The sequence below is a fragment of the Kogia breviceps genome, chromosome 1, assembly GCF_026419965.1.
Source record: "Kogia breviceps isolate mKogBre1 chromosome 1, mKogBre1 haplotype 1, whole genome shotgun sequence".
In the NCBI taxonomy this organism is placed as follows: Eukaryota; Metazoa; Chordata; class Mammalia; order Artiodactyla; family Physeteridae; genus Kogia; species Kogia breviceps.
In genome coordinates, this window is record NC_081310.1 from 47,007,984 (window position 1) to 47,034,790 (window position 26,807).

A 26,807-nucleotide genomic window follows, 5' to 3' on the forward strand; every position below is an offset into this window, starting at 1 on the left:
AATAAGCCTTCATATGCCAGAGAATAAACGACATGAAACCTACATTGTGAGTACAGATTTAATATCAGCTCTGGACCCTGAACAGACCTAGGCCTGCTGAAAATCTGACCTTGGGTCTGCCTTCTCATAGCACTCTTCTGTGGAAATAAATTAAGACAAATAAGGAATGTTATGTGCTAAGAGCTAGTTATCTGTTAAATTTATTATGAACCCTCATCTGTATTGCCTCTGGACTGAGAAAATTGTGAGTTGACATGTTGGCCTTATATCTGTGCAATGTGAACAATACAAGACTGGCAGGAAACCAAGACACATCTCTGTATTGAGATGAACCACCTGCACTTCAGCTGTCCTTGGCAGCTGTGCTCACTCTATGTGGTTTGATCTAAGAAGCTATGCATGTGAATAGTTGCTTGGCCTCCTGATGAGTGTGAAGATGCTGTGCATGCTGAATATCCTATCTTATATCCTATAAAGCTAACTAACTGCTAGATTAAAGCTAACTGTGCCTGATCCTGTGACCCCTGCTGGTGGTGGGACACATCATAGTGAAACTGCTGAAAATAAAATACAATGGGGGATTCTTAAAGGAAGGCAGAGAAAAACTGTCTTCGGAGGATGAATAAGTAGACTGACAGCCAACTTCTCAGTGAAGCAGCAGAAATCAAAAGATAGTGGAGCCAGATCTTCAGTGTGTAAAGGAAAATACCTGCCAATCTAAAATTGCATATCCAATGAAAATCTCTCAAGACAAAGGTAAAATAAAGACATTTTTAGATGAATGAAAATGAAGATTTTGCCACCAGCTGACTTACACTAAAGAAAATTTTAAAGGTAATTCTTAAGGCAGAAGGAAAAAAATGCAGAAAATGAAGACAAAGATTAGATATGCAGAAAGGAATGGAAAGCAATAGAAATGGTAAATATGCAATAAATCTAAATGCATGTTGACTGTATAAAGCAATGTTGTCTTGTTGGACTTAATACACACATAGAATTAAGTACTTGATGATAATAACATAAGTCAGAAGAATAAATGTAATTAAAATGTTCTCAAGTCCTTTTTTTGTCAAGGAAGGTGGCAAAAGAACTAATTAATGTTAGACTGAAAGGATGCATATTGTAGTTCATAGGATGACGCTCAAAGTAAGTTCTTAAAGAATGCTACCTAGACCAAAACAGCAGCATCACCAGGGAACTCGTTTATTTCACAATAAAAAGATGAAAAGTTCTATAACTCACTTCAGTACCATTCCAGGTTTAATTTAAATCTGACTTTTATATAACTGTCACTTGGATTAGCTACAAAAAATAACTACACTTCCTTATTTTAGATGAGGCAGAAGGAGTGAGACACTCCTTTGTTCATTTATTCAGCAGATACTTAGTATGTACAGTCATAGTTCTAGATACTGGAGATAAACTCTGAACAAAACTGTAAGAAGAAGTTCTGGCCCTCTTAGGAGACTTAGAATATTATGTGCTGGAGCAGACAGAAAAAAAATATTTATATATATATGAAGGTGACAAGTGCTTTGGGGAAAAACTAAGCAGGAAAGTGGGATGGGGGTACTAGAGTAGGGAGTTGTAATTTTCAATTGGTGGTGACAATGCCTTACTGAGTAGCTGAATTAGAGCAAAGACTAGAAGGAGATGAAGATGTAATCCATGTTTAAATGTAGGAAAAGAGTATTCCAGGTGTAGTAAACAGTTCAAAGGTCTTGAAGTAAGAATACGATTAGTATTCCAGGAACAGAAAGAAGGCCAGTGTTGCTGTACTACAGTGGTCTAGGTGGGGAGTAGTAGATAATTTCAGAGCAGTGAAGAAGAGCTGTTTCAATAGAGCACGTTTACCATTGTAAGGACTTTTGTTTTTCCTGGGAGTTGGGAGCCGTTGTAAGATTTTGAGCAAAGTAGTGATACAATATGATTTAAATTTTTAAAAAATCAGTTTTGCTGTTTTGTAGAGAACAGACATAAGGAATCAGGAAGGCTGTTGTAATAATCCAGGTAAGATTAAATAGTGGTAAGCCAGTGAGAAGTAGTCAGATCTTGTTCATATTTTAAAACTGGAATAAATAGATTACATGTGGAGAACAATAGAGAAAAGTCTAGGATGACACTGAGGTTTTTTCCCCAAGCATCTTTAAGAGTGTAATTGCCGTTCCTTAAGATGGAGAAGACTACCAGAGGAACTGTCTTATGGGAGAAGATCAGGGGAGAAGACCAGGAGTTGACCTCTAGACCAGCCTGATTTGAGAGTTACTAAAAATACTAAGTGGAGATGTCAATTTTGGATTCACAGGAAAGTTGTGAACTGGTTAAGTTTGAGGTACTACTTGCCATGTAAGTGGACCTGCCAAGTTGGAGTTCACAGCAAATTGTGGGGCTAGGCATATAAATTTGGTAGCTGTCAACATATGATATTTAAGCAAGAAATGGGATAAGATCTCTCCAAGGGAGTGTAATCAGAGATTAGAAGTAGTATGAGTACCTTACTTGAGGGTACTTCAATGTTCAGTGATTTAGGCAATGAGGAAGAATCAGCAAAAAGACTGAGGAGTGCTTATCAATAGTAGGAAAACTGGTGCCTGGGAAGCCAAGTGAAGAAGGTTTTTCAAGGAGGAGGAATTGGCCATTGATATGAAAGTCTAGAAGAGGGAAATCTATAGAGACTAAAAGTAGATTAGTGGTTACTTAGGGCTGAGGCAGGCGAGAGATAGGGAGATTGTACCTAAAGGGTACAAGGTTGCTTTCTGACATGATGAAATATTCTCAAATTGAGTGTGGTGATAATTGCACATATCTATGAATTAAAAAAAACCATTGAATTGTACACTTAAAATGGATGAATTGTATAGTACGTGAATTATATCTCAATAAAGTTGTTTTAAAACAATAAAAAGAAAAGAAAGCAGTAATGATAAAATTTGAATATCTCATTTTGCAACCTAACCAGTGGATCTGAGCATCCAACTACAGCATCACAGAGAGAGAGAAATGCCATACATTGGGCCTCCTGAAGGAGGGGACCATATGAAGTCAACTCAACCCATGTTTGATTAAGCCTCTAAACCTAACCACTTACAAGAAATACAGAGGAAAAAGGAACATGGTAAAGGACCATGGTAATGAAGCAGAAAAATCCCCAAGACTATCAGAAACTGTTAAGCAGTCAAGTTTCTTCAACACATAAATTGCAAGGGAGAAAAAGAGATGAAAGGAAACCTATAAATAAAAAAAGATTTGTAAGACATGACAATTTAAAAGAAAAAAAAAGTAGGAATTGGTTAAGCTTTGTCAGATGCTACTAATACAAGTAAGATGAGCAAAAAATTTATAGGAGTGGTAAGACAAAAGTTTGACTGGAATGGTTTTAAGAAAGAGAGGAAAGGGTGACAGAGATGGTGAAGTACAGAGAACTGTTTTGGGGAATAAGAAAATAATACAATGTTTAATCTCACCTAGATTACTTTTTTAAGACATGAAATCAGTAGGCAAACATTTCATTGTCTTTCTATGCTTTATTTATTTTTTTTTTTGCGGTACGCGGGCCTCTCACTGTTGTGGCCTCTCCCCATTGTGGAGCACAGGCTCCGGACGCGCAGGCTCAGCGGCCATGGCTCTCGGGCCCAGCCACTCCGTGGCATGTGGGATCTTCCCGGACCAGGGCACGAACCCGTGTCCCCTGCATCGGCAGGCCGACTCTCAACCACTACGTCACCAAGGAAGCCCTCTATGTTTTATTTCTATCCTACCTAATTTTGATCACAAGAAAGAGATCAGTTTAAGGGCACTTATGAAATAGGTTAACTTTGAAAGTTTTTTTAATGTTCGGACATATATTAGTGGTATATCAAATCTACTGTATGAATGAATAGAAAGCATAAAACTATTCAATTAATGATGGTATAAAAATTTCATATATCTTTACGTTACCATTTATGGTAGTGATTTAGTCATAGGGAGGGAATGAGAAATTAAGAATGAGTGGTAGGGGAAGAGGCACAAATACACGTAGATATATTCTCTTAAGACAGTATCTTGGTTTTATTAAAATTGAGTATATTTTCCTGCAGATTAAATTTTTGTCTAGCCTTGTTTTTTCCTATAATCTAGATACATTTATTTTTCCTTTTGGCTACTTCTGGCTGAAAATGAACCAATAATCTCAAGTCCTGTTTTGAGTAATCAGCCAAGATTATATATAATTTCTACTCTTTTTATTTCTACCATTCTGCATATAAAATGGAAAGAACGCTATACACTGCCCTTTTTTAAGATGCTGGTCAAGTTCATTGTATTGCGTTTCTCCTTTTATTTCACAGTGCTGTGGAAGTTAGCAGGATGCTTCTCTCCCACCTTCACCTTTGCCATGTAGTCTACTTTTTCTTCTAGGCTTACGATATTTGCTTTTAATTACTTCTGTTTAAAGACAGAGAATATGTCTAAAGTTGTTTCTTTTAATCTGAGGGACAGTACTTTGTCCTTTCTCTTTTTCTTACTAATACTTTCCCTGTGTCTAAAAGCACTTTTATTCAGTCACTTTAGGGTTTGCTGACAGTCTTCTGTCCTTTGTTCTTTAGCTTTGCTTGCAAAGGTAGTGGCTCTAGCATTTCTACTGTTAAAGTGCCACAACCTCTTGTACCACATTTACTTTTCAAAGGAGTTTTAAGATAAGTTTTGTTTGAACTGTATTGAAAATGCTTCTTTTTAGAATTTTTTTATTTTACAACATAGGTCCTCTCTGGAATACTTAAGAGATGGTAATAGTTACTGTATACTAATGAAGAATGCAGAATTCTTCATTTTGTATTTTGTTTCTACTTTATTATTTTAGTTTATTTGAAGATATTTTAATTAAACTTTAGTAATTTAGAATTATTGACATATGGATATTCTGTTATTGCTAAATTCTTAGAATTTTAACCCCCAAGAGTAAATCTTATTTGCATTGCCTATTTCAGTTTTAACTTCATGATTTTTTTTTTTTAAAAGCAGAATTTGTGAGAAATAACTACTTGTAATACCACTTATCACTCTATCTTTATTTGGGCTTTGGAATTTAATTTCCCCACTGCTTATTTTTTAAATATAGATGAAATGAGCTTATTTAACTTGATGTAATAAAAGAAGTTTACTATTCATTTATTTGAAGAAACAATTGTAAATTCTAAAACTGTGTACTTGAATGTATTATATCCATATATGATTGAACATCCAAATACATTCCATTTGAATAATTATACTATCTTTGAAATAAGTGTAGTTTGCTTTATTTCCATATACAGCAGTCAACTATACTTTTGAATATAGAGAATGGTGGGCTATTAGACTACAATTTCAATTCATTTTGTGACTTTACTTCCTTGAAAAGTACCTCATAATTTATTTTAACAAACTCTTGTGTCCAGATGTGGTAATGTTTGCTGTCTGATACTTACTGGACACAGCCATTATCTGGATCATTAAAGTCTGTAATCAACAGTTCATGTTTGTTCTAGTTTCAGTCTTTCTAAAGTATTCTATTTGCTCACAATTTCTAGCAGGTATTAATGTGGACTAACAAAAGATTTATTTCTTCCTTCCCTCCCTCCCTTCCTCCTGAAAGGCAGTAGTGATATGATTTGGATAATTCATTAACTAAGTAATTATCCTTAAACTAATTTAGAATTGATTCAAAAAAAGTTTTTTGCAGCTTTATATTAGGAGACTATGGAGTCAGAGTGAAACCTGGCAAGCGCATTGGTGGAGAATAATGAGATCATCTTGGAACATTATCTCTTAGGTTTTGGGTTGTTTTTTTGTTTAATGATTATAATAGCTTATTACTGAAAGAAACAATTAGAAATGAATACATGTATGTTTTAGAGAATTTAGAAAAACATAAAATAAGAAAATATCAGATAATACTTTTCCCAGAAATAACTAATGTGAACATTTTAATGTAATTAACCATGTAATTTTTCCATTCAAAGGAACTTTTTTCCCAATAACAGTGAATATTTTTTATATTATCATGTATTGTTTACCTTTTGCCTTTGTCATGAACATTTCCCAGGTCTGAATGTATTTTGTAAAGAGTGTTTTCAATGGTTCCATATTATTCTAGTCTAAGGATTTACCATAACTGGTATACTGTTGTTTTGTTGAAGATACTCATGTTTACTTTTTACTACTTCTTGAATATTTTTGCAATAAATCTTTAAATTTCTAATTAATTCTTTAGAAGAGAACTTGAGATTTATTAAATGGATAGCTTTATTCATATAGCTTCTGATTAAAACTGAGAGATTGCCTTCTAGAACAATCTATTTCCATTTGGTCTTACACTGAGAAAGTCCAGGGGTTTCAGTTGGACCATGCCCATAAAACATGGAATATAATGTCATTATCTTTGCCAGTTTGAAAATATCTTGTTAGTAAAATCATCTTTTTAAATCATTTGTTTCTATAAACAATTTTCTAAAACATTAACTTTTGATTTTTTACAAATTGTGTGCTTACATACTGAGAACTGGTTTTTTTGTTTGTCTGTTTCTTAAGAAATTATTGCTTGAAAAGGAAATACTATGCAACTGAGATATTGTTTTATAATTATAGTCCTGTGACAATTTGGTATTAGTCATTTATACCTATTGCATTATCTCCTACACCCCACATCCACCTTGAAAGTAATGCTACAAAGCAAAGGTAAATTTGGATAATATTCTTATTCTTTATTTCTGTCATATCTTTTTTTATCATCACTGCTTTATTCAGAGATTGGAAGTTAGGTAAAGGAGATTATATATGTTCTGTATCTGTGGAACAATTCTGTGGAATAATTCTTATCTGAATCTATTGGAATGAAATATAAATTAATTCAAGAATGCAAATTACTTTCTGTTAAGTGATCATGTCTGTGTAAAGGGATACCATATTTTTGTTGGAGGCAGACCTTGGGTCCATGGTGACTCCCTCTGAGGCTGTTACATCGTACAGGATTATCTAGCCTTGGGTCACCAATTCTCAATAGATATCTAATGGTAAAAGGCAATGCTTATAAAGGACACTTAAGACTCTCGGGCTTCCCTGGTGGCGCAGTGGTTGAGAATCCGCCTGCCGATGCAGGAGACACGGGTTCGTGCCCCGGTCCGGGAAGATCCCACATGCCGCGGAGCAACTAAGCCCGTGAGCTATGGCCGCCAGGCCTGTGCGTCCGGAGCCTGTGCTCCGCAACGGGAGAGGCCACAACAGTGAGAGGCCCGCATACCGCAAAAAAAAAAAAAAAAAAAAAGACTCTCATAGCTCTTCAAAAGTGACGTGTGTGTGTGTGTATGTGTGTGTGTGTGTGTGTGTGTGTGTGTGTACATTGTGTCCTCAGAAAAAGCTTTGGTTATTAAGGGTGGGTTTTTTTCTCTTGTGGATTGAAACACCAGAAGTCATATTGAAAGTTTCTCTAACTCAATAGTGAAGGATGTCAGGATAATGATTTCCCTGATTTCCCTCCTTTGAAACCAAATCCAGCAAAACTTAGCCTGGGAATTTGTTAACAATGTTATCACCCGTACTGTATAAAGTTATAATTATATTAGGCAAGGGCATCTTTTTTAGTCAGAGTGAAATATATTCTTTCTGTCCTTATTTCTAACAAATAAAACTTTATATAATGAAACATTTATTGTGAAGTGTTTTTAACTAAAACTTTGTGTTCTCATGGAGATCTTTTCTTCACCTAAATCTCTCATGATTCCTATCCATTAAAAATATTTCCTGAATGAATTAATACACTGCCTTGTACTGTTATTTGTATTCATGTCTCCTATCCTCTGCTGGCTTGCAGACTACTTGAAAAAAACCATCATAGTGTATAGAGTAAGAGCAAAGACTACGGAGCCAGACCACTGAGGTTCAAATCAGATTTTCCACTTACTAGCTCTGTGACCTTGCTCAAGTTCCCTAACTACACTGTGCTTCAGTTTCTTCATCTATAAAGTGCTAATGATAGTAATAACCTCCCTTTAGGGTTATTATAATGTTAAAATAAGTTAATGTACATAAAGGGTTTAGAATAGTTTTTGACCTACAGAGAAAGTTAAAGTGTTTGCTATTAGTAACATTCATTTTTAAATTACCACTAAGCAGATGGTTTGCACATAATGTATCATTAATATATAATTTTTGTAATGAATGATACAATCCTTCAGACTTGTCCTTTATCATGTTTGTTGCATGGTTAATTAAATACTGGTTTTTGAAACCAAGGAAATGCTGGAGTAGAAGTGAGAGATACTTCTAATACTTAAAACTCAATGGTAATATCAAGACTACATCAATTTAAGAAAAGTAATTTTCCTGACATGAACATTCATGGGTACCTATATAATTATTTCATAATTACCATTTTGTCCTTGGGATATAACCCCCAGGCTTTTGCATATTTTCAAAAGCAACAAAAACGTTAAAGTGCCTGCACCTATGGAGGAATTGGTATTTATTACCGGTCCTTCCCTTTCTCCATTGCATTTGTGCTATTTCACAATTCAGTCTTCCCTCAAAAAGACTTACATATCTGTTTTCCAATTTATATATGCTTTTATCCAAGAGATAGGCAACCCTCTCTGACTTACTAAACACTGTGTATAAAGCATCAGATTACACTAAACTAAGGAAGCTAAAATATATGTGAAAAGCCAATCTACGTCCATTAAAATGCAGAAGGCATCTATGATAAAATTTATTTATCACAGTGATTCTCAAACCGACTGATCATCAGAATCACCTTGGGATCTTTCAAAAAATATATATAACAAAACAGTTCTTTTCTTAGACCCCTGAGTCCGTACTCTGGGGGAGCAGGGGAAGAGAGAAGAGATTTGTATTTTGAAAAGTTCTCCAGGTCTCCATAGAAAATTATGTGAACAGTCAAGTTTGGAAACAGATGACTTATGTTACCACTGGAGATTTGTACACACGATAACCAAGAGGCATTAATGGTTCTCAAGCATCTGTTAAAGGGGTGATAATTATATTTATGAATACCTAATGTCTGTTAGATTTTGCAACTCCCTTACCCTTTTCAGGAGGAAACACACAAAAGAATAAGATGCGGTCTTTTTTCTTTTCTTTAATTAAAAAAAGCTACCTTTAATATATATTGATTTCCCACATTTATAAACTATTTCTCATCTTAAATTCTTCAGTGAACACTGAGAAGACAACATAGGAACTTCTTTTTCTTTCTTCTCTCCTTTCTTCATTTCTGTTTCTTTCCTTTTCTTTTATCTTTCCTTTCCTTTCTTCTTCCCTCTAGCCGGATGGTTTATAACACTTTAGAAAATTTTCCTGACTGGAAGAGGGCCAATCTGAATGAACTCTTGTCTGTCTTGGGTGTGGAAGGAAAGAAGATTCTGAGCATGGACCCTGACTTCCACGAAGACTGTGGCTCCCATCTTCTCCTAAGTGCCCCACTCATCCCTTAGTGTCCAGACTAGAGTGGGGTAGGGGAGAAGAAAATAGAGGAGACAAGAAGGTTGTGGAAAACTGAAGCAAACCTGTAATTTATCTCTTCTCTAAATTACATTGTGTAAATATTCCTTAACCTTAAGGTGCACTACTGTATGGACAGTTCCTTTGAAAACATTTCTTGCATTAAATATTTTATGGTGAAAGTGTAAAGAAATCAACAAAATAAGTTAGTGGGTCTATAGGTCGACATTTAAAATTTTTCATTATTTTCATTTTTATATGTACTATAATGGAATTTGACTTATATTAGAATGGTTCTTATAATTTTTTTTCTCACTAAATACTTATTTAAAAATAGTGTTTTTCCTGAAGTATGCCAATTTTGAAGAATAGAATCGACACAGATCTTTAAGCTACTTGGTTTTGTTTTGCCTTTTTTTTTTTTTTTTTTTTTTTTTTTTTGCGTTACGTGGGCCTCTCACTGCCGTGGCCTCTCCCGCTGCGGAGCGCAGGCTCCGGACGCGCAGGCCCAGCGGCCATGACTCACGGGCCCAGCCGCTCCGCGGCACGTGGGATCTTCCCGGACCGGGGCACGAACCCGCGTCCCCTGCATCGGCAGGCGGATTCTCAACCACTGCGCCACCAGGGAAGCCCTTGTTTTGCCATTTTTAAGGGAAAAAAGAAATACACTAATTTGAGAGTGCATTCTGAATCATGCCATTAACCTATAAATAATTTTCATTATCATCCCACCATGCTTAAGAGTGTCCAAAATATTTTGAGATGGGAAGGAATTTAACTTTGGTTTCTAAATGTTTATCTTTTGATAATACCTACAAATTTCCGTAGCAGTAGTGAAAGGAAAGAGAATGAATATTGGATATCATTTCCTTGACTTAAACATTTTTAACGAATACTACTTGAATTGGTTTCATATGCTGAAGTGTATGTATGAAAAAATGTGATTATTCTTTTCTAATTGAATAAAAATATATTTAACAATTACTTAAAGCAGAATTAATCAAGGGCAGCAACTGTTTAAGAAAAAACTGTTTCCTGCTAATTCAAACTTGCATCTTATCTGGGAAAAAGAAATATATTTTTGTATTTTACTTCCACAGTCTCACATTAATCTCTGTTGTTCTTATGACAGTCTCCTATATTGATGTGATCCCTACAGGGGTTTGTGCCTTTCGTATCTCTTATTACTCCATTGTATCTTAAATCCCATTTTATGCAGCATTTTTCCACATAAAGCTATCAAAAGTTGGCATTGGCTATTCCCAGAATGGTAGAAAAGTTATTACTACTGAACACAGGAATAATTTGATTATGTAGAAAAGTCAGTCTATTATAATTGCTGTAAAGAAGCCATTTAATTTTATGCCTCTTTAGTCCTTTTTTTTCTGTAGATAAGAAGATCAACTTCTATGAAAACATAGATTCTTTATTTGAACTGTGATAGCCAACCAAAAAATGAAGAAGAGGTAGAAGATAAATCTAAATCATTTGGTTTTAATGACAAAGTATTTACACATTGTTGAGAATTAAATAGGTAGGTAGTTATGCTTGTATATGCCTTCAAGATCTTTGACTCTAAGATAAAAGTAGGAAGCTTTTGGGATAGATTGTATAAACCATTAATCTGACTTCAAGATTCAGTTCCATTTTGTTAATTTGCTGTTTTAAATCCTAAGTATCTAGAGCTATGGCTTTGTGATTCACCACACATATCTTTGTGAGTTGCTTTCCAGAGATTGGGAGAGAAAAATAGTAGTAGTTGTCTTTTCTTTTAGTGTCTTTTTATTTCTCACAACATTCCAAACATTGGTTTATTTTAGGAGACCCAAGAGTTTATCTTTTTTAAAAAATTGATAAGAATTATTTTATCTCTCAAAAAAAGTCCTTATGGATTGTATGGTAGTAGTATCACCTGGTAAATAAGAATTAAAATACTTTATTTCGTGCCAGAGTGTCTAAATATCTTTGTCTAGTTTGAAATATGTAACTGAATATATATAATCCCTACTTTTAGCAGCCAAGAGTCATTTAAGTTTCACAAATCATACTCATGAGCCCTTATAATTTTTTACTAACCAGATTTGTAGTTCAAATGATAATCCTTGATGTTTGTACTAATGGAAGACTGTAGTGGTTCAGATTAATCCAAAATGTCAACTAATAAGAATGGATAATTGATCTAGAGATTTATGTGGGTATTTACATTTGAAAACATTTTTATCTTACATTTTGAAAAGAATAAAATATAAGAGGGTTTATGCCTTTTCTAATTAATAAGTTAGCCTTGGAACTTCAAATTTCAATAAGGAATCTCTATTTATAAGGAATATTTTCATTTCCTCAAAGTTTCTGTTTCGTAAAGGGTTAAGATCTTTTAATTCTTTGCCTTTTATATTTTGCGGGATTTTAAAGATCTGACAACTGTTTCCCTTCAGTAATGGAAAGGAAAAATTATTATTATTTTTTTTTTTGTGTGTGTGTGTGTGGTACGCCAGCCTCTCACTGTTGTGGCCTCTCCCGTTGCGGAGCACAGGCTCCAGACGCGCAGGCTCAGCGGCCATGGCTCACGGGCCCAGCCGCTCCGCGGCATGTGGGATCTTCCCAGACCGGGGCACGAACGCGTGTCCCCTGCGTCGGCAGGTGGACTCTCAACCACTGCACCACTAGGGAAGCCCCAAGGATAAATTATTGATAGCAAAACAAATTGTAGGTTCCTATTGGGGATTTCACTGGTCTTATTGGTAAGGAAAAACCTGGTTACCCCGTAGATTTTACATTATCCATAAGACTACTCATCATTTTTAAAAACCAGTTTTCAGTCATTCTGTAATGAAGTAGAGTGAAGAAAACCACTTAATTTTGACCAGTGTGTGTTGTTCTATATATTTAGTGCATGCTTTTTACTTATTTCTCTTTTTCCTTTTCACTCTATCCTTTCCAAATCATTATTTTAGAGATATGGAGAAAAAGATCACTGTTCAAGGTTAATAACTTGGAGGTTTGGGGGTTTTGGTTTTTTGTTAGTCTTTGGGTAAATGTCATTAACGTACTAATTTAATACAACTAATGTGGGGGAAAGATTTTGTTTTGTTGATAATATTAGTAAATTGTTGGAAGGTGTATTTTTTCTATTGGATGAGGTTTATCAAACACATAAGTTATGGGCTTCCCTGGTGGCGCAGTGGTTGAGAGTCCGCCTGCCAATGCAGGGGATGTGGGTTCATGCCCCGGTCTGGTGCAACGGGAGAGGCCACAACATTGAGAGGCTTGTGTACGGCAAAAAAAACAACAACAAAAAAAACCCAAAAAAAACCATAAGTTACTTTTGAGCTTTTTACGTCCTGTTTTTTAGATGTGAGGGTTTTCATCAACCTAAGTTAAGAGTGAAACTATTGGCCCCGAATAGATGCGAATAAACCTTTAGGAAGAGATTCTCTCATACAGTTTAGGTGCCATGTTTCTTAGACTCTGTTAAGAACCTTGAATCTTATCTGTGCACCTGTAAAGGACTGTAGAAGAGTGACTGACTTCAATTTTTTATTTGTAGTTTTAGTTTAGTTAAAAAAAATCCCACAAAGGTAGTGCTAGCAGAAGTGCATACCATAGGCTAGAATAGAAAGGTACTGCTGGACAGGGTTTTCATTTTGGTTCAGTAATTTGGAAGATAGGTTTGAGGTTAAATTGGCAAGATCTGCTGTTTCATTAAAGGGATGATGCCTCTAGGTGTATAGCAGTTAATTAGCTTTTTTCATTTTACGTAAGTCACTTAACATGTTTGAATTTCATTTCCCTGTTTAATTTGAAGGAGTTGTATACTAGATTTCTGGTTCCCGCCATTTGTAAGACCAAATATGCTTATAGTAAGACCATATTGTTTATATGTAAGTCAACCAACAAATCAAACTTTGTTTTAGGTCATGTGTAGCAAACTGTCTGAGAAACTCTTTGGTTTGCATTATTTCTCTCTTGATTCAGCTCTTAAACTCACTTATAAATGAAATAACTGCTTCCAATTCCAGGGTGTCCTTTAACCACAAGGAAAGAAATCCTCTGCCAGTTGGACATAACTAACCTCAGAATAGACACTTTCTTGATGTTGAGAAGATGGGGCAAAAAGTTTACTAAAGGCAGTTTTCAAAGAAAATATGAATTTTGACTATTTTTAGAAATTCTTATTGAGTGAATGGCCACACCTTCCAAGGACTATAGCTCTTACATAGAATATTTAACAAATAACAGTGGTAAGAAAAATAAATATAAGTCATTAAAAAAATCTCTCTAAAATGTTTTGAACATCCTTTGTTCCCATGTTCTTTACTAATTAACTCTTAATGTGATATTTCTGTTACTGTAATTACTGCATTATTTTTTGCATTAACTGGCAACTTGACACCATCAGTGAATGTTCTGATAGACTCTTACTGCCACAGATTAATAGAAAGCATTGTATTTTAGTTTATATTGCACCTTAATAACATCTGCTTCTGTCATGTTCCTCTAATGAAGTTTCTGTTCTAATCACTTAGTATCTTAAAGGATTTTTATGAAATGGAAAAATCATAGATTGATGTTGTTTTCCTTTCTAACATTGCTCTGAAGTTTTGATTGTACAACTTAACCTATGTGTAAAATGAAAGCACTGATGCAGAAGTGTTCACATTTTGTACATATAACTGATAGTCTTTAAATATTTTCATGAGTTAGCACACTTCTCACTGCTCTGTTAATATTGAAATACTAAAAGGGATAAAATTAGTGGTAATTCTGACACTTCAGACTAGTGCTGAGTTAGTTGATACATTTGACTAGTTTTCCAGGACTGAGCTTTTTTCTTAAAGCTCCTTATTAAATCAAATGTATATATCAGATTAGCAGTTACCACATTTGATTACTCTTTATGGTCCTTTGGGGCTTTTCGGTTCCTCTAGTACAAAACTCTTAACGTTGGACTCATGGAACCCACCCCACAAGGATCTTCAGGGCCCAGTAAAGGCATGTGAAAAAGTTTGTCATGTCCATGTAATTATTTTTCTAGAAAGAGAGTTTATTGCTTTGATTGGGTTCCAAAAAGTGATCAAAACATTAGAAACTAAAAATCAGTGCTGAAAAAATGTAGTCTGGCAAGTTGTCTTGATAGGGCTGTGAATTAAATTGTACTAGCGATACCAATTATTAAATATTATAAATATTTTTTCTGCCCTCACTTTGAAGTTTACATTATTTTTTTTAAGTTGTATTGAAATATAGCTGATTTACAATGTTTCAGGTGTATAGCAAAGTGATTGTTACACATATATATGTATATGTGTGTATGTATATACATATATATATGTATTCCTTTTCACATTCTTTTCCATTATAGATTATTACAAGATATTGACTATAGTTCCCTGTACTATGCAGTAGGTTCTTGTTGTTTATTTGTTTTATATATACTAGTTTGTAGTGTGTCTCTGTTAAACCCAAATTCCCAATTTACCCTCCCTTCCCTTCCCCTTTGGTAACCACAGATTTGTTCTCTATATCTGTGAGTCTGTTTATGTTTTGTGAATGTTTATCTGTATTGATCTCGAAGAGACAGCAGCAAATGGTCTTGAAGCAGGGTCTTAGTTCCCTGCCCAGAAATTGAACCTGGGTCGCCTGGCTGAAAAAACCAGGAATCCTAGCCGCTAGACCACCAGGAAGCAGAGTTCCCCCAGCTCTTGCCCATTTGAAAACTGAATTCCTTAAAGAGGCAAAAACTGCAAAAACAGGTACAAAGTTTATTATTAGAAACACAGCATAATATGCGGGAGAGCACACAGAGAAACAGTTTATTTATTTAAGATAGAAGCAAGGCAGAAATACACACGCAGAGAGAAAGGGTGCGGGTGTCCTCGCTAATGAGGAGCCCAGTAAAGAGGGGGTTAAATCATTTATATAGGGCAGTTCTTCAAGGTCTTTGTTTACCTTTGGCCAGTTATCTTGTTTCGTTTTTCACACCTGACCTGCCCTAGAAATCTCTCCAACATGCATGCACGTCTTTTTGCCAAGATGGATTTCAGTGCAGAGGTCTGTGGGAGATTTGACAACATTTATTATGGGGTCGTGCCCCTCCTTTTTTGACCCCTGAGGAGCTTTTCTGCACATGTGCAGTTGGGGAGTCTTATCTCTACTCTAGCAGAGCTCAGCTCCGGGCCTAACTTTGTCTTTGGAGTGTCAGGGAAAACAAAGCTCCAATTTACTCTGCTCGACAAACTCCAGCTCTCCAGCCCAGGGCCCCATCTACCTCCTATCTCAGTATCATTTTTTTTAAGATTCCACATATAAGTGGTATCATGTGATATTTGTCTTTCGCTGACTTATTTCCCTTAGTATGAAGTTTACATTAATTTTTATATATCTTGACAGACTTAAAATGAAACAAAGAAAAAGTCACAGAATAATTGTATAGAAGCTCTTAATTCTTGTATTCTTTTACTCTACCTCTTCCAATCTAGATTTGTGTTATCTATTATTTTATGAGAGAGAGAGAAACCTTATCACTTTGCCTCTGTTTATTTGTTTCCTCATCTTGTATAAAAGTAGGTAACACCAGATTTACTGCCTGTTTTACAACAGGCAGTAAATCTGTTTTTGGCTGTGAACAAACATTTTAACTCACGTGACATTACGTTTATGCACGGTACATATGTTACGTATAGAACAGAACAGTTCTAATACATAGTTTAAAAGTAACTCCATAAAAATTGCTAATAATCTGCATAATCTCACAAATAAAAAGCAAGAGCAGGGCTTCCCCCTGGTGGCGCAGTGGTTGAGAGTCCGCCTGCCGATGCAGGGGACACGGGTTTGTGCCCCGGTCCGGGAAGATCCCACATGCTGCGGAGCGGCTGGGCCCGTGAGCCATGGCCGCTGAGCCTGCGCGTCCGGAGCCTGTGCTCCGCAAAGGGAGAGGCCACAACAGTGAGAGGCCCGCGTGCCGCAAAAAAAAAGCAAGAGCAGGTAAATAAGACCATAAAAATATCTTCTTTTCCCATCTAAGATATTAAATGTGTTCGTGAAAATAAGTTTCAACCTCAATTAGCTATCTTTAAAGGTATATTTTATAGGGTTATGCCAAGAGTTATCAATATAACTTTGAATAAATATAAAGCATGTTTTAACAGGAGCTTTGTAGGAAGAATCGTTTATAGTGAAATATCTGAATTTGTAATAAAAGGGCTGACTCTATAATCTGTGTCCTGTCTTACAGTCTATTGATTCAGTATGCCTGGTGATAGATTCTGCGAGTATTTATAGGGAATATAAAAAAAGTGTGAAATGCAATGTTTGTGTTATATCCGTAAAAAGTAACAAAAAAGGATGTTGAGCTATTTTTATATATTGGCATTTTCATATACTTGCTGTTTTTTGTAAATGGAAAATCATTTATTGTTGTGTGCATAATTGCCTTGCTAACTGCTTTGCATTATCATGTGAGTTTTTTGATGTAATAATCTTGAAACAGGGCTTCCCTGGTGGCGCAGTGGTTGAGAGTCCGCCTGCCGATGCAGGGGACACGGGTTCGTGCCCCGGTCCGGGAAGATCCCACATGCCGCGGAGCGGCTGGGCCCGTGAGCCATGGCCGCTGAGCCTGCGCGTCCGGTGCCTGTGCTCCGCAACGGGAGAGGCCACGACAGTGAGAGGCCCACGTACCGCAAAAAAAAAAAAAAAAAAAATCTTGAAACAAAAGATCCTTCCTTGGGAAACTTAGTAGGTCAGTGGTTAAGAAAATACAGTAACTATACATTTTGCATGACCAGTTACACACATATTTTTCAGTAAGATTCTTTTTTCTGTTTAAGTACATAAAGTTCCATTTTCATGCCTCTCAAAACAAGTAGGGCATGGTAGAGACATAGTAGATGTGCAGCAGGGTGGTTTTAGGAGAGGGTTGCTAGGCCTTTCCTCCAGCCAACACCACATGAGGTTTCTCAGCATTCTCTCCAGTCTTCCCTGGTGGGGTTCATGGAGGAAACGTTTGAAGCGTATTCTACTGCCCGTGCCCCCCTACACACACACACACACACACATACACACACACACACATACACACACACACACACACACACACACACACACACACACACACTGTTTACAGTAACAGGGGCCTCACGTGCTCATGCTAGCTACCCTGTAGCATTTTCTTAAACATTAATTTAAGAAAGCGCACAGCACTACTGGCTTATCCAACTATTTCTGTGCCAGGTAAGCAAATACTCTGGTATTGTCTCTCCCTGCAGCTGTCAGTTTCTTCTCATTTTAGCATATTGTGCCTGTGACTCAGTTCTCTAGTAGTTTCAAGAAATGTCATTAATTTGAGGTTGTCTAGCTCTTGTTGTAAGCATAGGAGCAGTACTCTTTCCAGGTTTCTCCATCACTAAGCTCAGCTTTCTAGTTTTTAAGACTCATATTACATCTACAGATATAAATAAATATAAAGGGTTTTTAATAATCAATTATCATAGACTTCTGTTCTTGCTCTTTAAACTTGTGTATTGTCAGCATATTTCTGAATTATGTTAAGAGTAGATAGATGTTTTATTTCTTATAACATTTTAGAGATGATTACTTTTTCAAAATATGATTTAGAGTATATATCCAACTGTAACCCCCCCCCCCCATATCACATGTAATCATTCGGTCTAGTGACAAAAGTAATCTCAATTACAAAAGGCAACCCAGTATCTGAATTGGTAGTGGCAATGGAATCATCTATTTGAAATTAGTTTTCTAATGAAAGTCTCAATATAAATTTAGCCAGAGGCAAGAATTTTAAAAGTGTGAGGAAAATATTTAGGCTATCCAGAAATTGTGATGTGACCTGATCTTAACCATTAGGAACTTAACCATTAGGAACTTTTTGATTATTTAATCTCAAATATTGGGTGTTTCTATAAAAATTTGCCAGATTTATTTTATGCAACTGACAGATGTGAAGACACACATTCATGCCAATTTGACATTCTACTTATGAATTGCTGAGAAATTCCAATAATATAGGCTATTGCTATGATTTACTATCACAGGAAATGTTGGATTGATTTTTTAAAATTTTATTAAGCACAGTCCTATTCTTTGGCATTTTATAAATTCAAAGTCAAATTTATTCAAGTACAAAGTTTTAACCATTAAAAACTGGAATCTTAAGTTTTGGTATGTGATCTAAGCACAAATGCGATCTCATTTTCTTTTCTTTTCTTTTTTTTTTTTTTTTTTTTTGTGGTATGCAGGCCTCTCACTGCTGTGGCCTCTCCTGTTGCGGAGCACAGGCTCCGGACGCGCAGGCTCAGTGGCCATGGCTCACGGGCCCAGCCGCTCCGCGGCATGTGGGATCTTCCTGGACCGGGGCACAAACCCGTGTCCCCTGCATCAGCAGGCGGACTTTCAACCACTGCACCACCTAGGAAGCCCCTCATTTTCTTTTTAACATATCTTGAATCCATTATCCATTTCTACTCCTGCTACTCTGACACCACTAATTCAGGCTTTCATTAATTGCCTGCAGTTACTTCTCAGTAGTCCCAGGCTCATTTACCCTGTGCTGCTTAAACTCCTTCAGTGGAGTCCCAGTGCTTACAGAATAAAATCTAAGCTTCTTGATGTGACATCTAACAACACCCTCCTTCATCAGGCCCCCCACCTACCTCTCCAGTATGGTCACCTACCACTTGCATAGGCATTAATATATACCTCAGCAACACTGAACTGCTTATAGGTCCCCAAACACCCCGATGGAGTTTTTTGTTTGTTTTTTTGAATTTTAACCTTTGTGCCTTTGACTTTGCTGCTCACTGTGCCTTGTTACCCTTTCCTGCACCTCTATTTGTTACATATTGTAATGTCATTAGACTGGAAGCCCTTTAAGTACAGTGCTGGGTTTTGTAGCCACAAAAGTAGTGGCACATTCTTTGAGTGGATGACTGCCATTTGATTCATCAAGCCGTACCTTTTGCCCATCGTTGAAATGATTTATATCATATTTCTAATGGAGTATCCTTCAAACTTTTTGAACACTTTTGGTGACAGGGAGCTCCTGATTCATAAGGAAGTCCATTGTATTTTTCCTTATCTCTAAATCTTACAGAGTTACCCTATAAGAACAGCTCTTATCTTTTTTTTACCCATCACTTCATAAACAGTAAATATCTTTAAATGTGTAATGTTCAAGAACTTGTGGCTCTGCATACAGTAAAGGTCAACATTTTTTGAATAATTTTCATTATTCAAAAAACTCTTTACCTTAGATTTACTTGAACCCTTTGGTGGTATAATGTCACTTGAAAAGTAGGCAAAGAGTTCAAAACTGTATTCTGTGAAGTTGTGCTGATTTCATGTACTTTACACTTTCATGGACTAGTTTAAAATAGGAGACTGAAAGGAAAGAGAAGAATAAGACAATTACTAGTGTATGTAAACTACACTAGTATAGGTAACAACCCAATATTGTTTCCCATTCCATTTTATTTCTTTTAAAAATTCTCATAGATTTCCATTTGGGAAGTTAACTTTACTTCTCAATTTCTGTGAGCCACTTGTGTAATTCAAATACCAGTACTGAATATAATATCTTTTAACCAAATAAATTTATATAGGTTTGTAAAAGTATTACGAATAACCTTTACATGTATAATCATTCTCGTTGAACTCAAAAGCTTTCATAGGTTAAGAAGTCTTGTCCTATTTATCTTGGTATTATGTTGGCCTTGCATGAGATCTGGTAAATAGGCACTCAGTAAATTAAAACAAACAAACAGACAAACAAGTAAATCTTTTCTCTCTACTCCCCTCTCACCAGCCCCCTGACCAAAAGTAGGAAGATGCAGATTTCTCCTTTCTTTGAGTTCAACATTTATAGACAGTTTCCAGTATCTATACTAGTGTTTTTCAAAGTATGGTCTACTGATCATCTACTTCAGAATTACTAATTACCTGGGTTATGTATTAAAAATGCAAATTTCTAAACCCCAGACTTACTAAGCTAGAGTTTGAGGGAGAGACCCAGGAAGCTCCATTTTTTGTTTTTTTTTTTATGGGATGCATAATTCTCTTTCATTTTATTAAAAAGCCTAGAATTACATGAAAGAAGCAGATTTTCATTCCCTACATAATCAGCCTTGTGGTAATTTATAGAGATCCAGTAGTGTTTTAATCTGGGAAGGGGGAAAAAGTGTTTCTAATGTGTTTCTAACAGTGACCACCACAGACCTGTTCTTCATTTCACATAAGTAATTAGATACTATCTCAAACCCTTCCAAGAGCCACATAAGGAGGCTTTCCAAGGTTCCTTTGGAAGTTGGTCACTTTGGAAACTCTAAAGACCAACTGTAAGGGAAGCATTGGGTAGTAGGCTGGGGTTCTTGTTGATCTCCTCAGTGGCAGAAATAAAGGCTAGAACATTCTTCTGGTGCTCTGGAAAATCAGGATCTTAAAGCTCATCAGAGCTTTAAGTCAAAGATCTATCTCCCAAAAGGCAAAGATCTATCTCCCAAAACGCCCCACATCCTTATGTTTAATCAGCCTAATTTGACCAAGTGTTTATCAATATGATAAAGGATACAACTCAGGAACAGCCAAGTGGAAAAGATGCATAGGGAAAGGTATTGGTGGGGGTGTAAGGCATGGGGCTTCCATGCCCTCTCTGCGCAAGCCATCTTCTCATCACTTCCATGTATCACCAAGCCAGAAGCTCCAGAACCTCCATTTTTAACACACTACTCATGGAATTCATATGTAGTAAAGTGCTGTAAGATATCAGTTTTTGAGTTTTTCCCCCTTTTTGTATTTGCTTTGTAAATATTTGTTGAATTTAACAAATTAGATTTTTATCAACCTATCTTTTTTTCTAATTATTCATCAAACGACAATACTTTTTTTCAAATATCTCCTATATTTGTCTCTTTTCATTCATTTATGCATTTCATCTCCTCATTCCTGTTTCTTCTTTTACCCCCACTCCCATAGATTACTTCTAATGCCTTCATGTCCTTAATATTACTTCTAATCCCTTCATGTCCTTAATCATTTTACAGAAGAATTCAGATAGAGTTAAACATTGCTTATTACTATTGCCTTTGATTGATCCAGAAAAGTTTCTTTCAAACTCAATATTTGCATGTAACTCCAACTTGTATATTTGGCCCTCATTAAAAATTAGGGGAAATTTTGATAAATATATTACCTGAATTTGTCAATTATTTTAACTTTTTCCACTTCAGATACCTTTATCTAGTAAAGAATATATATATTTTGCCCTCATTATTAAATATGAGCCTTTAAAAAGTCCAATTCCAATTATAGAAAAAAGTATGATAGAAGAACTTATTCAAAGGTTAGCTCAATTAAATTTAGTAGTAATTAATTAAGAGGTCAACCTTTAAAATAAGTATAATCATAGACATGATTTTTAATTGTTACTCCTCTCTTTGCTTCTTTAATGATTCCTTTTTCCTTATGTATTTGATCTTAGGCGTCATATCTAAACTGTTGCCTGTGTTCAAGATTTTTGAGAATCTAGAATAATGCTACTTGTCCAAGCTTATTTCTGTTTTTTTTAAGCACAAAATATCTATTAGAAAAGTTTCTTCACTGTCCCATCCTATTCCTATTTTTATCTCTGAACTTGTGCTCGTTGTTCCTTATGTGTCTATATTGCCTTGTCCTCTCTCTCCCATTTATCTAAATCCTCTCATCCTGTCCCAACCCAACCTCTACTTTTCTATCCCTCTCTTAACCATTTCATTTCCTTGGTTTGTGGTTTCTCACAGGTACTCATGCACTTATAGAATGCACTGTACCAGCTGTCATTCAAGTATATTTTTCTCTAAGGTTGTACTTCATTAGTGTTGCCTTAGTTACATTTCTTGCTTCTACTCTGAGAGCAAAAAATGTCAACACTAGCAACTGCCATAAGAAAAGCTACTTCATTTTCTAGGAAAGAGTTACAGTTAAGAAAAAATTTAAGTCTTAATCTGGAGAGTCTACATTATGTTTTTAATCAATTTTATAAGATCATAAATCTGGTGATGAAAATAATACAGTAGTACAGTCATACTTGAGAAAACTGCCCTTTAATTGTAAAGAAATTTAGGTTACAGCGTCTTAATAAGAAAAACTGCCACTTATTTTTTTGGTGCCTAAAATATGCCAGATCTTTTTTGGTTAGGTACGTTACTGGGTTTTCTTTGAGTCTTCATAAAAATTCTATGAAGCACTTAAGATTATCTGATTTGGGGGGTTTTCTTTTGTTTGTTTGTTTGTTTTGCGGTACTCAGACCTCTCAGTGCTGTGGCCTCTCCCGTTGCGGGGCACAGACTCTGGACGCACAGGCCCAGCGGCCATGGCTCATGGGCCCAGCTGCTCCACGGCACGTGGGATCCTCCCGGACTGGGGCACGAACCCATGTCCCTGCATCGGCAGGTGGACCCTCAACCACTGTGCCACCAGGGAAGCCCAGATTATCTGTTTTATAGTTGAAGAAATTGAGTTTCTAAGAGGGTTGTACAGTAGTATGGCAGAACCAAAATGCAGGTCCAGTTCTCCTTGTCTTAAATTAATTGCTGTTTCTACTGCGTTACATGGTATTCCTAAGATAGTACAGAATTCTTGGAACAGCTTTGCCAGAGTACTCTAGAGGAATTTTGCAAATAGCGCCCTTAGAAATGCATAGTTCCAAGCTCAGAGTCCCTCCTTTATATTAATCAGCAACAAAGAGTCATTTTTCCCTGTCAGATATGCCATTGCAAGCACCTTGTTCTCAAGTTTTATTCAGGAGCGCTTCCAAGGTCAAGAGGTGTTGATACATGAGGGAAGTTGTCTGGCATTGCAAGGAAAATTAAGTTGATTAGGCTGCTTGGTGAGAAGGGAGAAGACTTAGAAAAGATTTGGAACGAAGGAAAGGCGTGAAAATGATGTGATATTTTTGTGTATTTCAATCCTCTTTCTCTTGTACATGATTTTTACAACCTTTTCTTCCTGAATAAGGATCATTTTGAGTTTGTATGCTAAGTGTACTTTTTTTTTTTTTTTTGTGGTACACGGGCCTCTCATTGTTGTGGCCTCTCCCGTTGTGGAGCACAGGCTCCAGACTCACAGGCTCAGTGGCCATGGCTCACGGGCCCAGCCGCTCCGCGGCATGTGGGATCTTCGCGGACCGGGGCACGAACCCATGTCCCCTGCAGGCGGATTCTCAACTACTGTGCCACCAGGGAAGCCCTAAGTGTACCTTTTTAATCTTTCTATTCTCTGAATCATGATGTTTTTTGGGGGGGTTTGTTTTTGTTTTTAATTTTCCTGTAGTTTATTTGAATGCATTAAAAGTGTATTTAAAATGAGGATTTGATGCAGACAGGAGGTTGGTATAGAAAAGACTGTATAACAAGAGCCTTCTTAATAATGAAGTACAGCCAAAATGGAACCTGCAGGAACCAACCATGTGGACAAATGAAAAAATGCCTTTTGTCTACAAATTGCAGTGATCCTACATTAACATGGAGGTCTCTGTCTGGCTTAGGACAGCTGGCTAAGTCTGATCGTTCCCCTCCATACAGCCTTTAAAACCAGCACTCCAAGTACTGCTTTCCTTGCCATTTTGTTTACTATCTCTACTGATTAAGTGTACTACATTATTAACAGACTACCAGATGTGGTTACTTCTGCATCCATCTTAACTAGTTTTTGAGGTATATTACCGTTTCTAAAAAATAGATATTATTATTTGTTTGTTTGATTAAGGAAACTATAACCAGGAAGTAGAATGAACACAGAAATATTATTTTTCTGAGGGACCACATTGGCTTAACTAATTCAGGGTTATCAGAAAAGGTCAGTCAATATTTTAGATATGAAGCTATTTAGAGTTAGTTTCCATGAATCATTAAGAATTGATTTGTCATTAAGAAAGTGATTTTTCCAAAATACAGTTTATGTAATCTTATAAGTCTATAACCAAATTTCAGGAACGACTGTTTCCAGGGAAAAGCTTGCTACCAATTATTAACCTAGTACTAAATTTGAAATCTTAGTTTTTCATCGTGTGTGTTCTGCAGTAAGTTGTGGGGAGGGGTACAGTAACAGGAGAAGGAGCTGCCATGGCATTTCTAATGCACTGAGGTGTGATATACAGCACCAGGGTATGTAAGCCATTGCTGGGTTTATTTATAACTAATTGTGTGAGAATCCTTGTTGGTGGTTCTGAAATCCCAAATTTCTGATTCTGACCGGTTATTGCATTAGACCATTGTTGAATAAGTAGTCTTATTTTTCTAGGCTCTTTAGAAGTCCTTATCTACTCTGATCTTCATTTTAATAAACTATTTCATGATTTTTTACTCACTTATGTTATTTTTGCTCTACACTTTTATGGCCAAGGATATACTAAAAACAGGGACAATCAGATATGTAATGGTATAGCTGTACTATTTTTTATGATAGGTTGGTGCCTATGCCTGTTGTTACATTTTTTTTAATTGAAGTATAATTGACTTACAATATTACATTGGTTTCAGTTGTTCAACATAGTGATTTGATATTTTCATACATTACAAAATGATCACCATGATAAGTCTAGTTAACATCTGTCACATACAAAGTTATTATATTACTGATTATATTCCTGTGCTGAATATTACAATCCCATGACTCATTTATTTTATAACTGGAAGTCTGTACCTCTTAATCTCCCTTATCTGTTTCACTCATCCTCCAACACCCCTCCACTCTGGCAACCACCAGTTTGTTCTCTGTACCTGTTAATCTGTTTCTGTTTTGTTATTTTGTTCCTTTATTTTTTTTTTTACATTTCACATATGAGGGAAATCATACAGTATTTGTCTTTCTGTGTCTGACTTATTTAGCATAATACTCTCTAGATCCATCCATGTTGTCGCAAATGGCAAGATTTCATTCTTTTTTATGGCTGAGTAATATCCTGTTGTGTGTGTGTGTGTGTGTGCGTGCACGTGTGTGTGCATGCGTGCATGCCACATCTTTATCCATTCATCTATTGATGGGCACTTAGGTTGCTTCCATATCTTTGCTATTGTAAATAATGCTGCAGTGAACATGGGGGTGCATATATCTTTTCAAATTAATGTTTTTGTGTCCTGTAGGAAAATACTTAGAAGTGGAATTGCTGGATCCTATGGTAGTTAAATTGTTAATTTTTTTGAGGAACTGTTTTCCATACTGTTTCCATAGTGGCTAGACCAGTTTACATTCCCATCAATGACACAGGAGGGTTCCCTTTTCTCCACATCCTTGCCAGCAATTATTTGTTCTCTTTTTAATAATAGCTGTTTTAACAGGTGTGACGTGATATGTCACTGTGGTTTTTATTTGCATTTTCCTGATGACTAGTGATTACATCTTTTTATGTGTCTGTTTGCCATTTTTATGTTGTCTTTGGAAAAATGTAAGTTCAGGTGTACTGCTCATTTTTTAACCAGATTGTTATTTTTCAATGTTGAGTTGTATTAGTTCTTAGTATATTTTGGATATTAACCCATATCAGATATATAATTTGCAAACATCTTCTCCCATTCAGTAGGCTGCCACTTTGTTTTGTTGCTGGTTTCCTTCACTATGCAAAAGCTTTTTAGTTTGGTATAGTTCCATTTGTTTACTTTTCCTTTCCCTCATCTGAGGAGACATATCCAAAAAACTATTGCTAAGACTGATGTCAAAGAGCATACTGCCTATGTTTTCGTCCACAAGCTTTATGGTTTTAGCTCTTACATTTAAGTCTTTAATCCATTTTGAGTGTACGGTGTGAGAAAGTTGTCCAGTTTCATTTTTTTGCACTTAGTTGTCCAGTGTTTTCAACACTGTTTACTACAGAGGCTTTCTTTTCCCCATTGTATATTCTTCCCTCCTTTGTCATAGAATAAGTTACCATATAAGCGTGGGTTTATTTCTGGGCTCTCTATTCTGTTGCATTGATCTATATCTCTTTTTATGCCAGGACCATACTGTTTTGATTAGTATAACTTTCTAGCATAGTTTGAAATCAGGTAGCGTGATACCTCTAGCTTTTGTTCTTCTTTCCCAAGACTGCTTTGGAGTCTTTTGTGTTTCCATACAAATTTTAGACGTTTTTGTTCTAGTTCTGTGAAAAATGCCATTGCTGTTTTGATAGGAATTGCATTGAATCTGTAGATTGCCTTGGGTTAGTATGGCCATTTTAACAATATTCTTCTAATCCATGAGCATGGTATATTTTTCTTTTTGTTTGTGTCATCTTCAATTTCTTTTATCAGTCTCTTATAGTTTTCCAAATACAGATTTTTTTTTAAACCTCCTTAGATTTATTCCCAACT

General features: G+C 36.0%; 1 protein-coding gene and 1 non-coding gene across 6 annotated transcripts in view; both read left to right on the top strand.

Annotated features, from left to right (window-relative positions):
• Window positions 1-26,807, top strand: part of COP1 (COP1 E3 ubiquitin ligase) — a 284,440-nt gene that overhangs the window by 220,246 nt on the left and 37,387 nt on the right. Inside the window, exon 19 of one of the 5 annotated variants that reach the window (XM_059051997.2) lies at window positions 9,296-9,394. The exons of the other annotated variants lie outside the window; for them this stretch is intronic. Coding sequence (XP_058907980.1) covers window positions 9,296-9,310 — 15 coding nt within the window. The 3' untranslated portion in view covers window positions 9,311-9,394. Of the gene's footprint in view, window positions 1-9,295; window positions 9,395-26,807 lie in introns of those variants that run through there. 5 annotated transcript variants of the gene reach the window in all.
• Window positions 23,902-24,042, top strand: LOC131747174 (small Cajal body-specific RNA 3). The gene has a single exon (XR_009332809.1). It is a non-coding gene; the product is annotated as a small Cajal body-specific RNA 3 (non-coding RNA).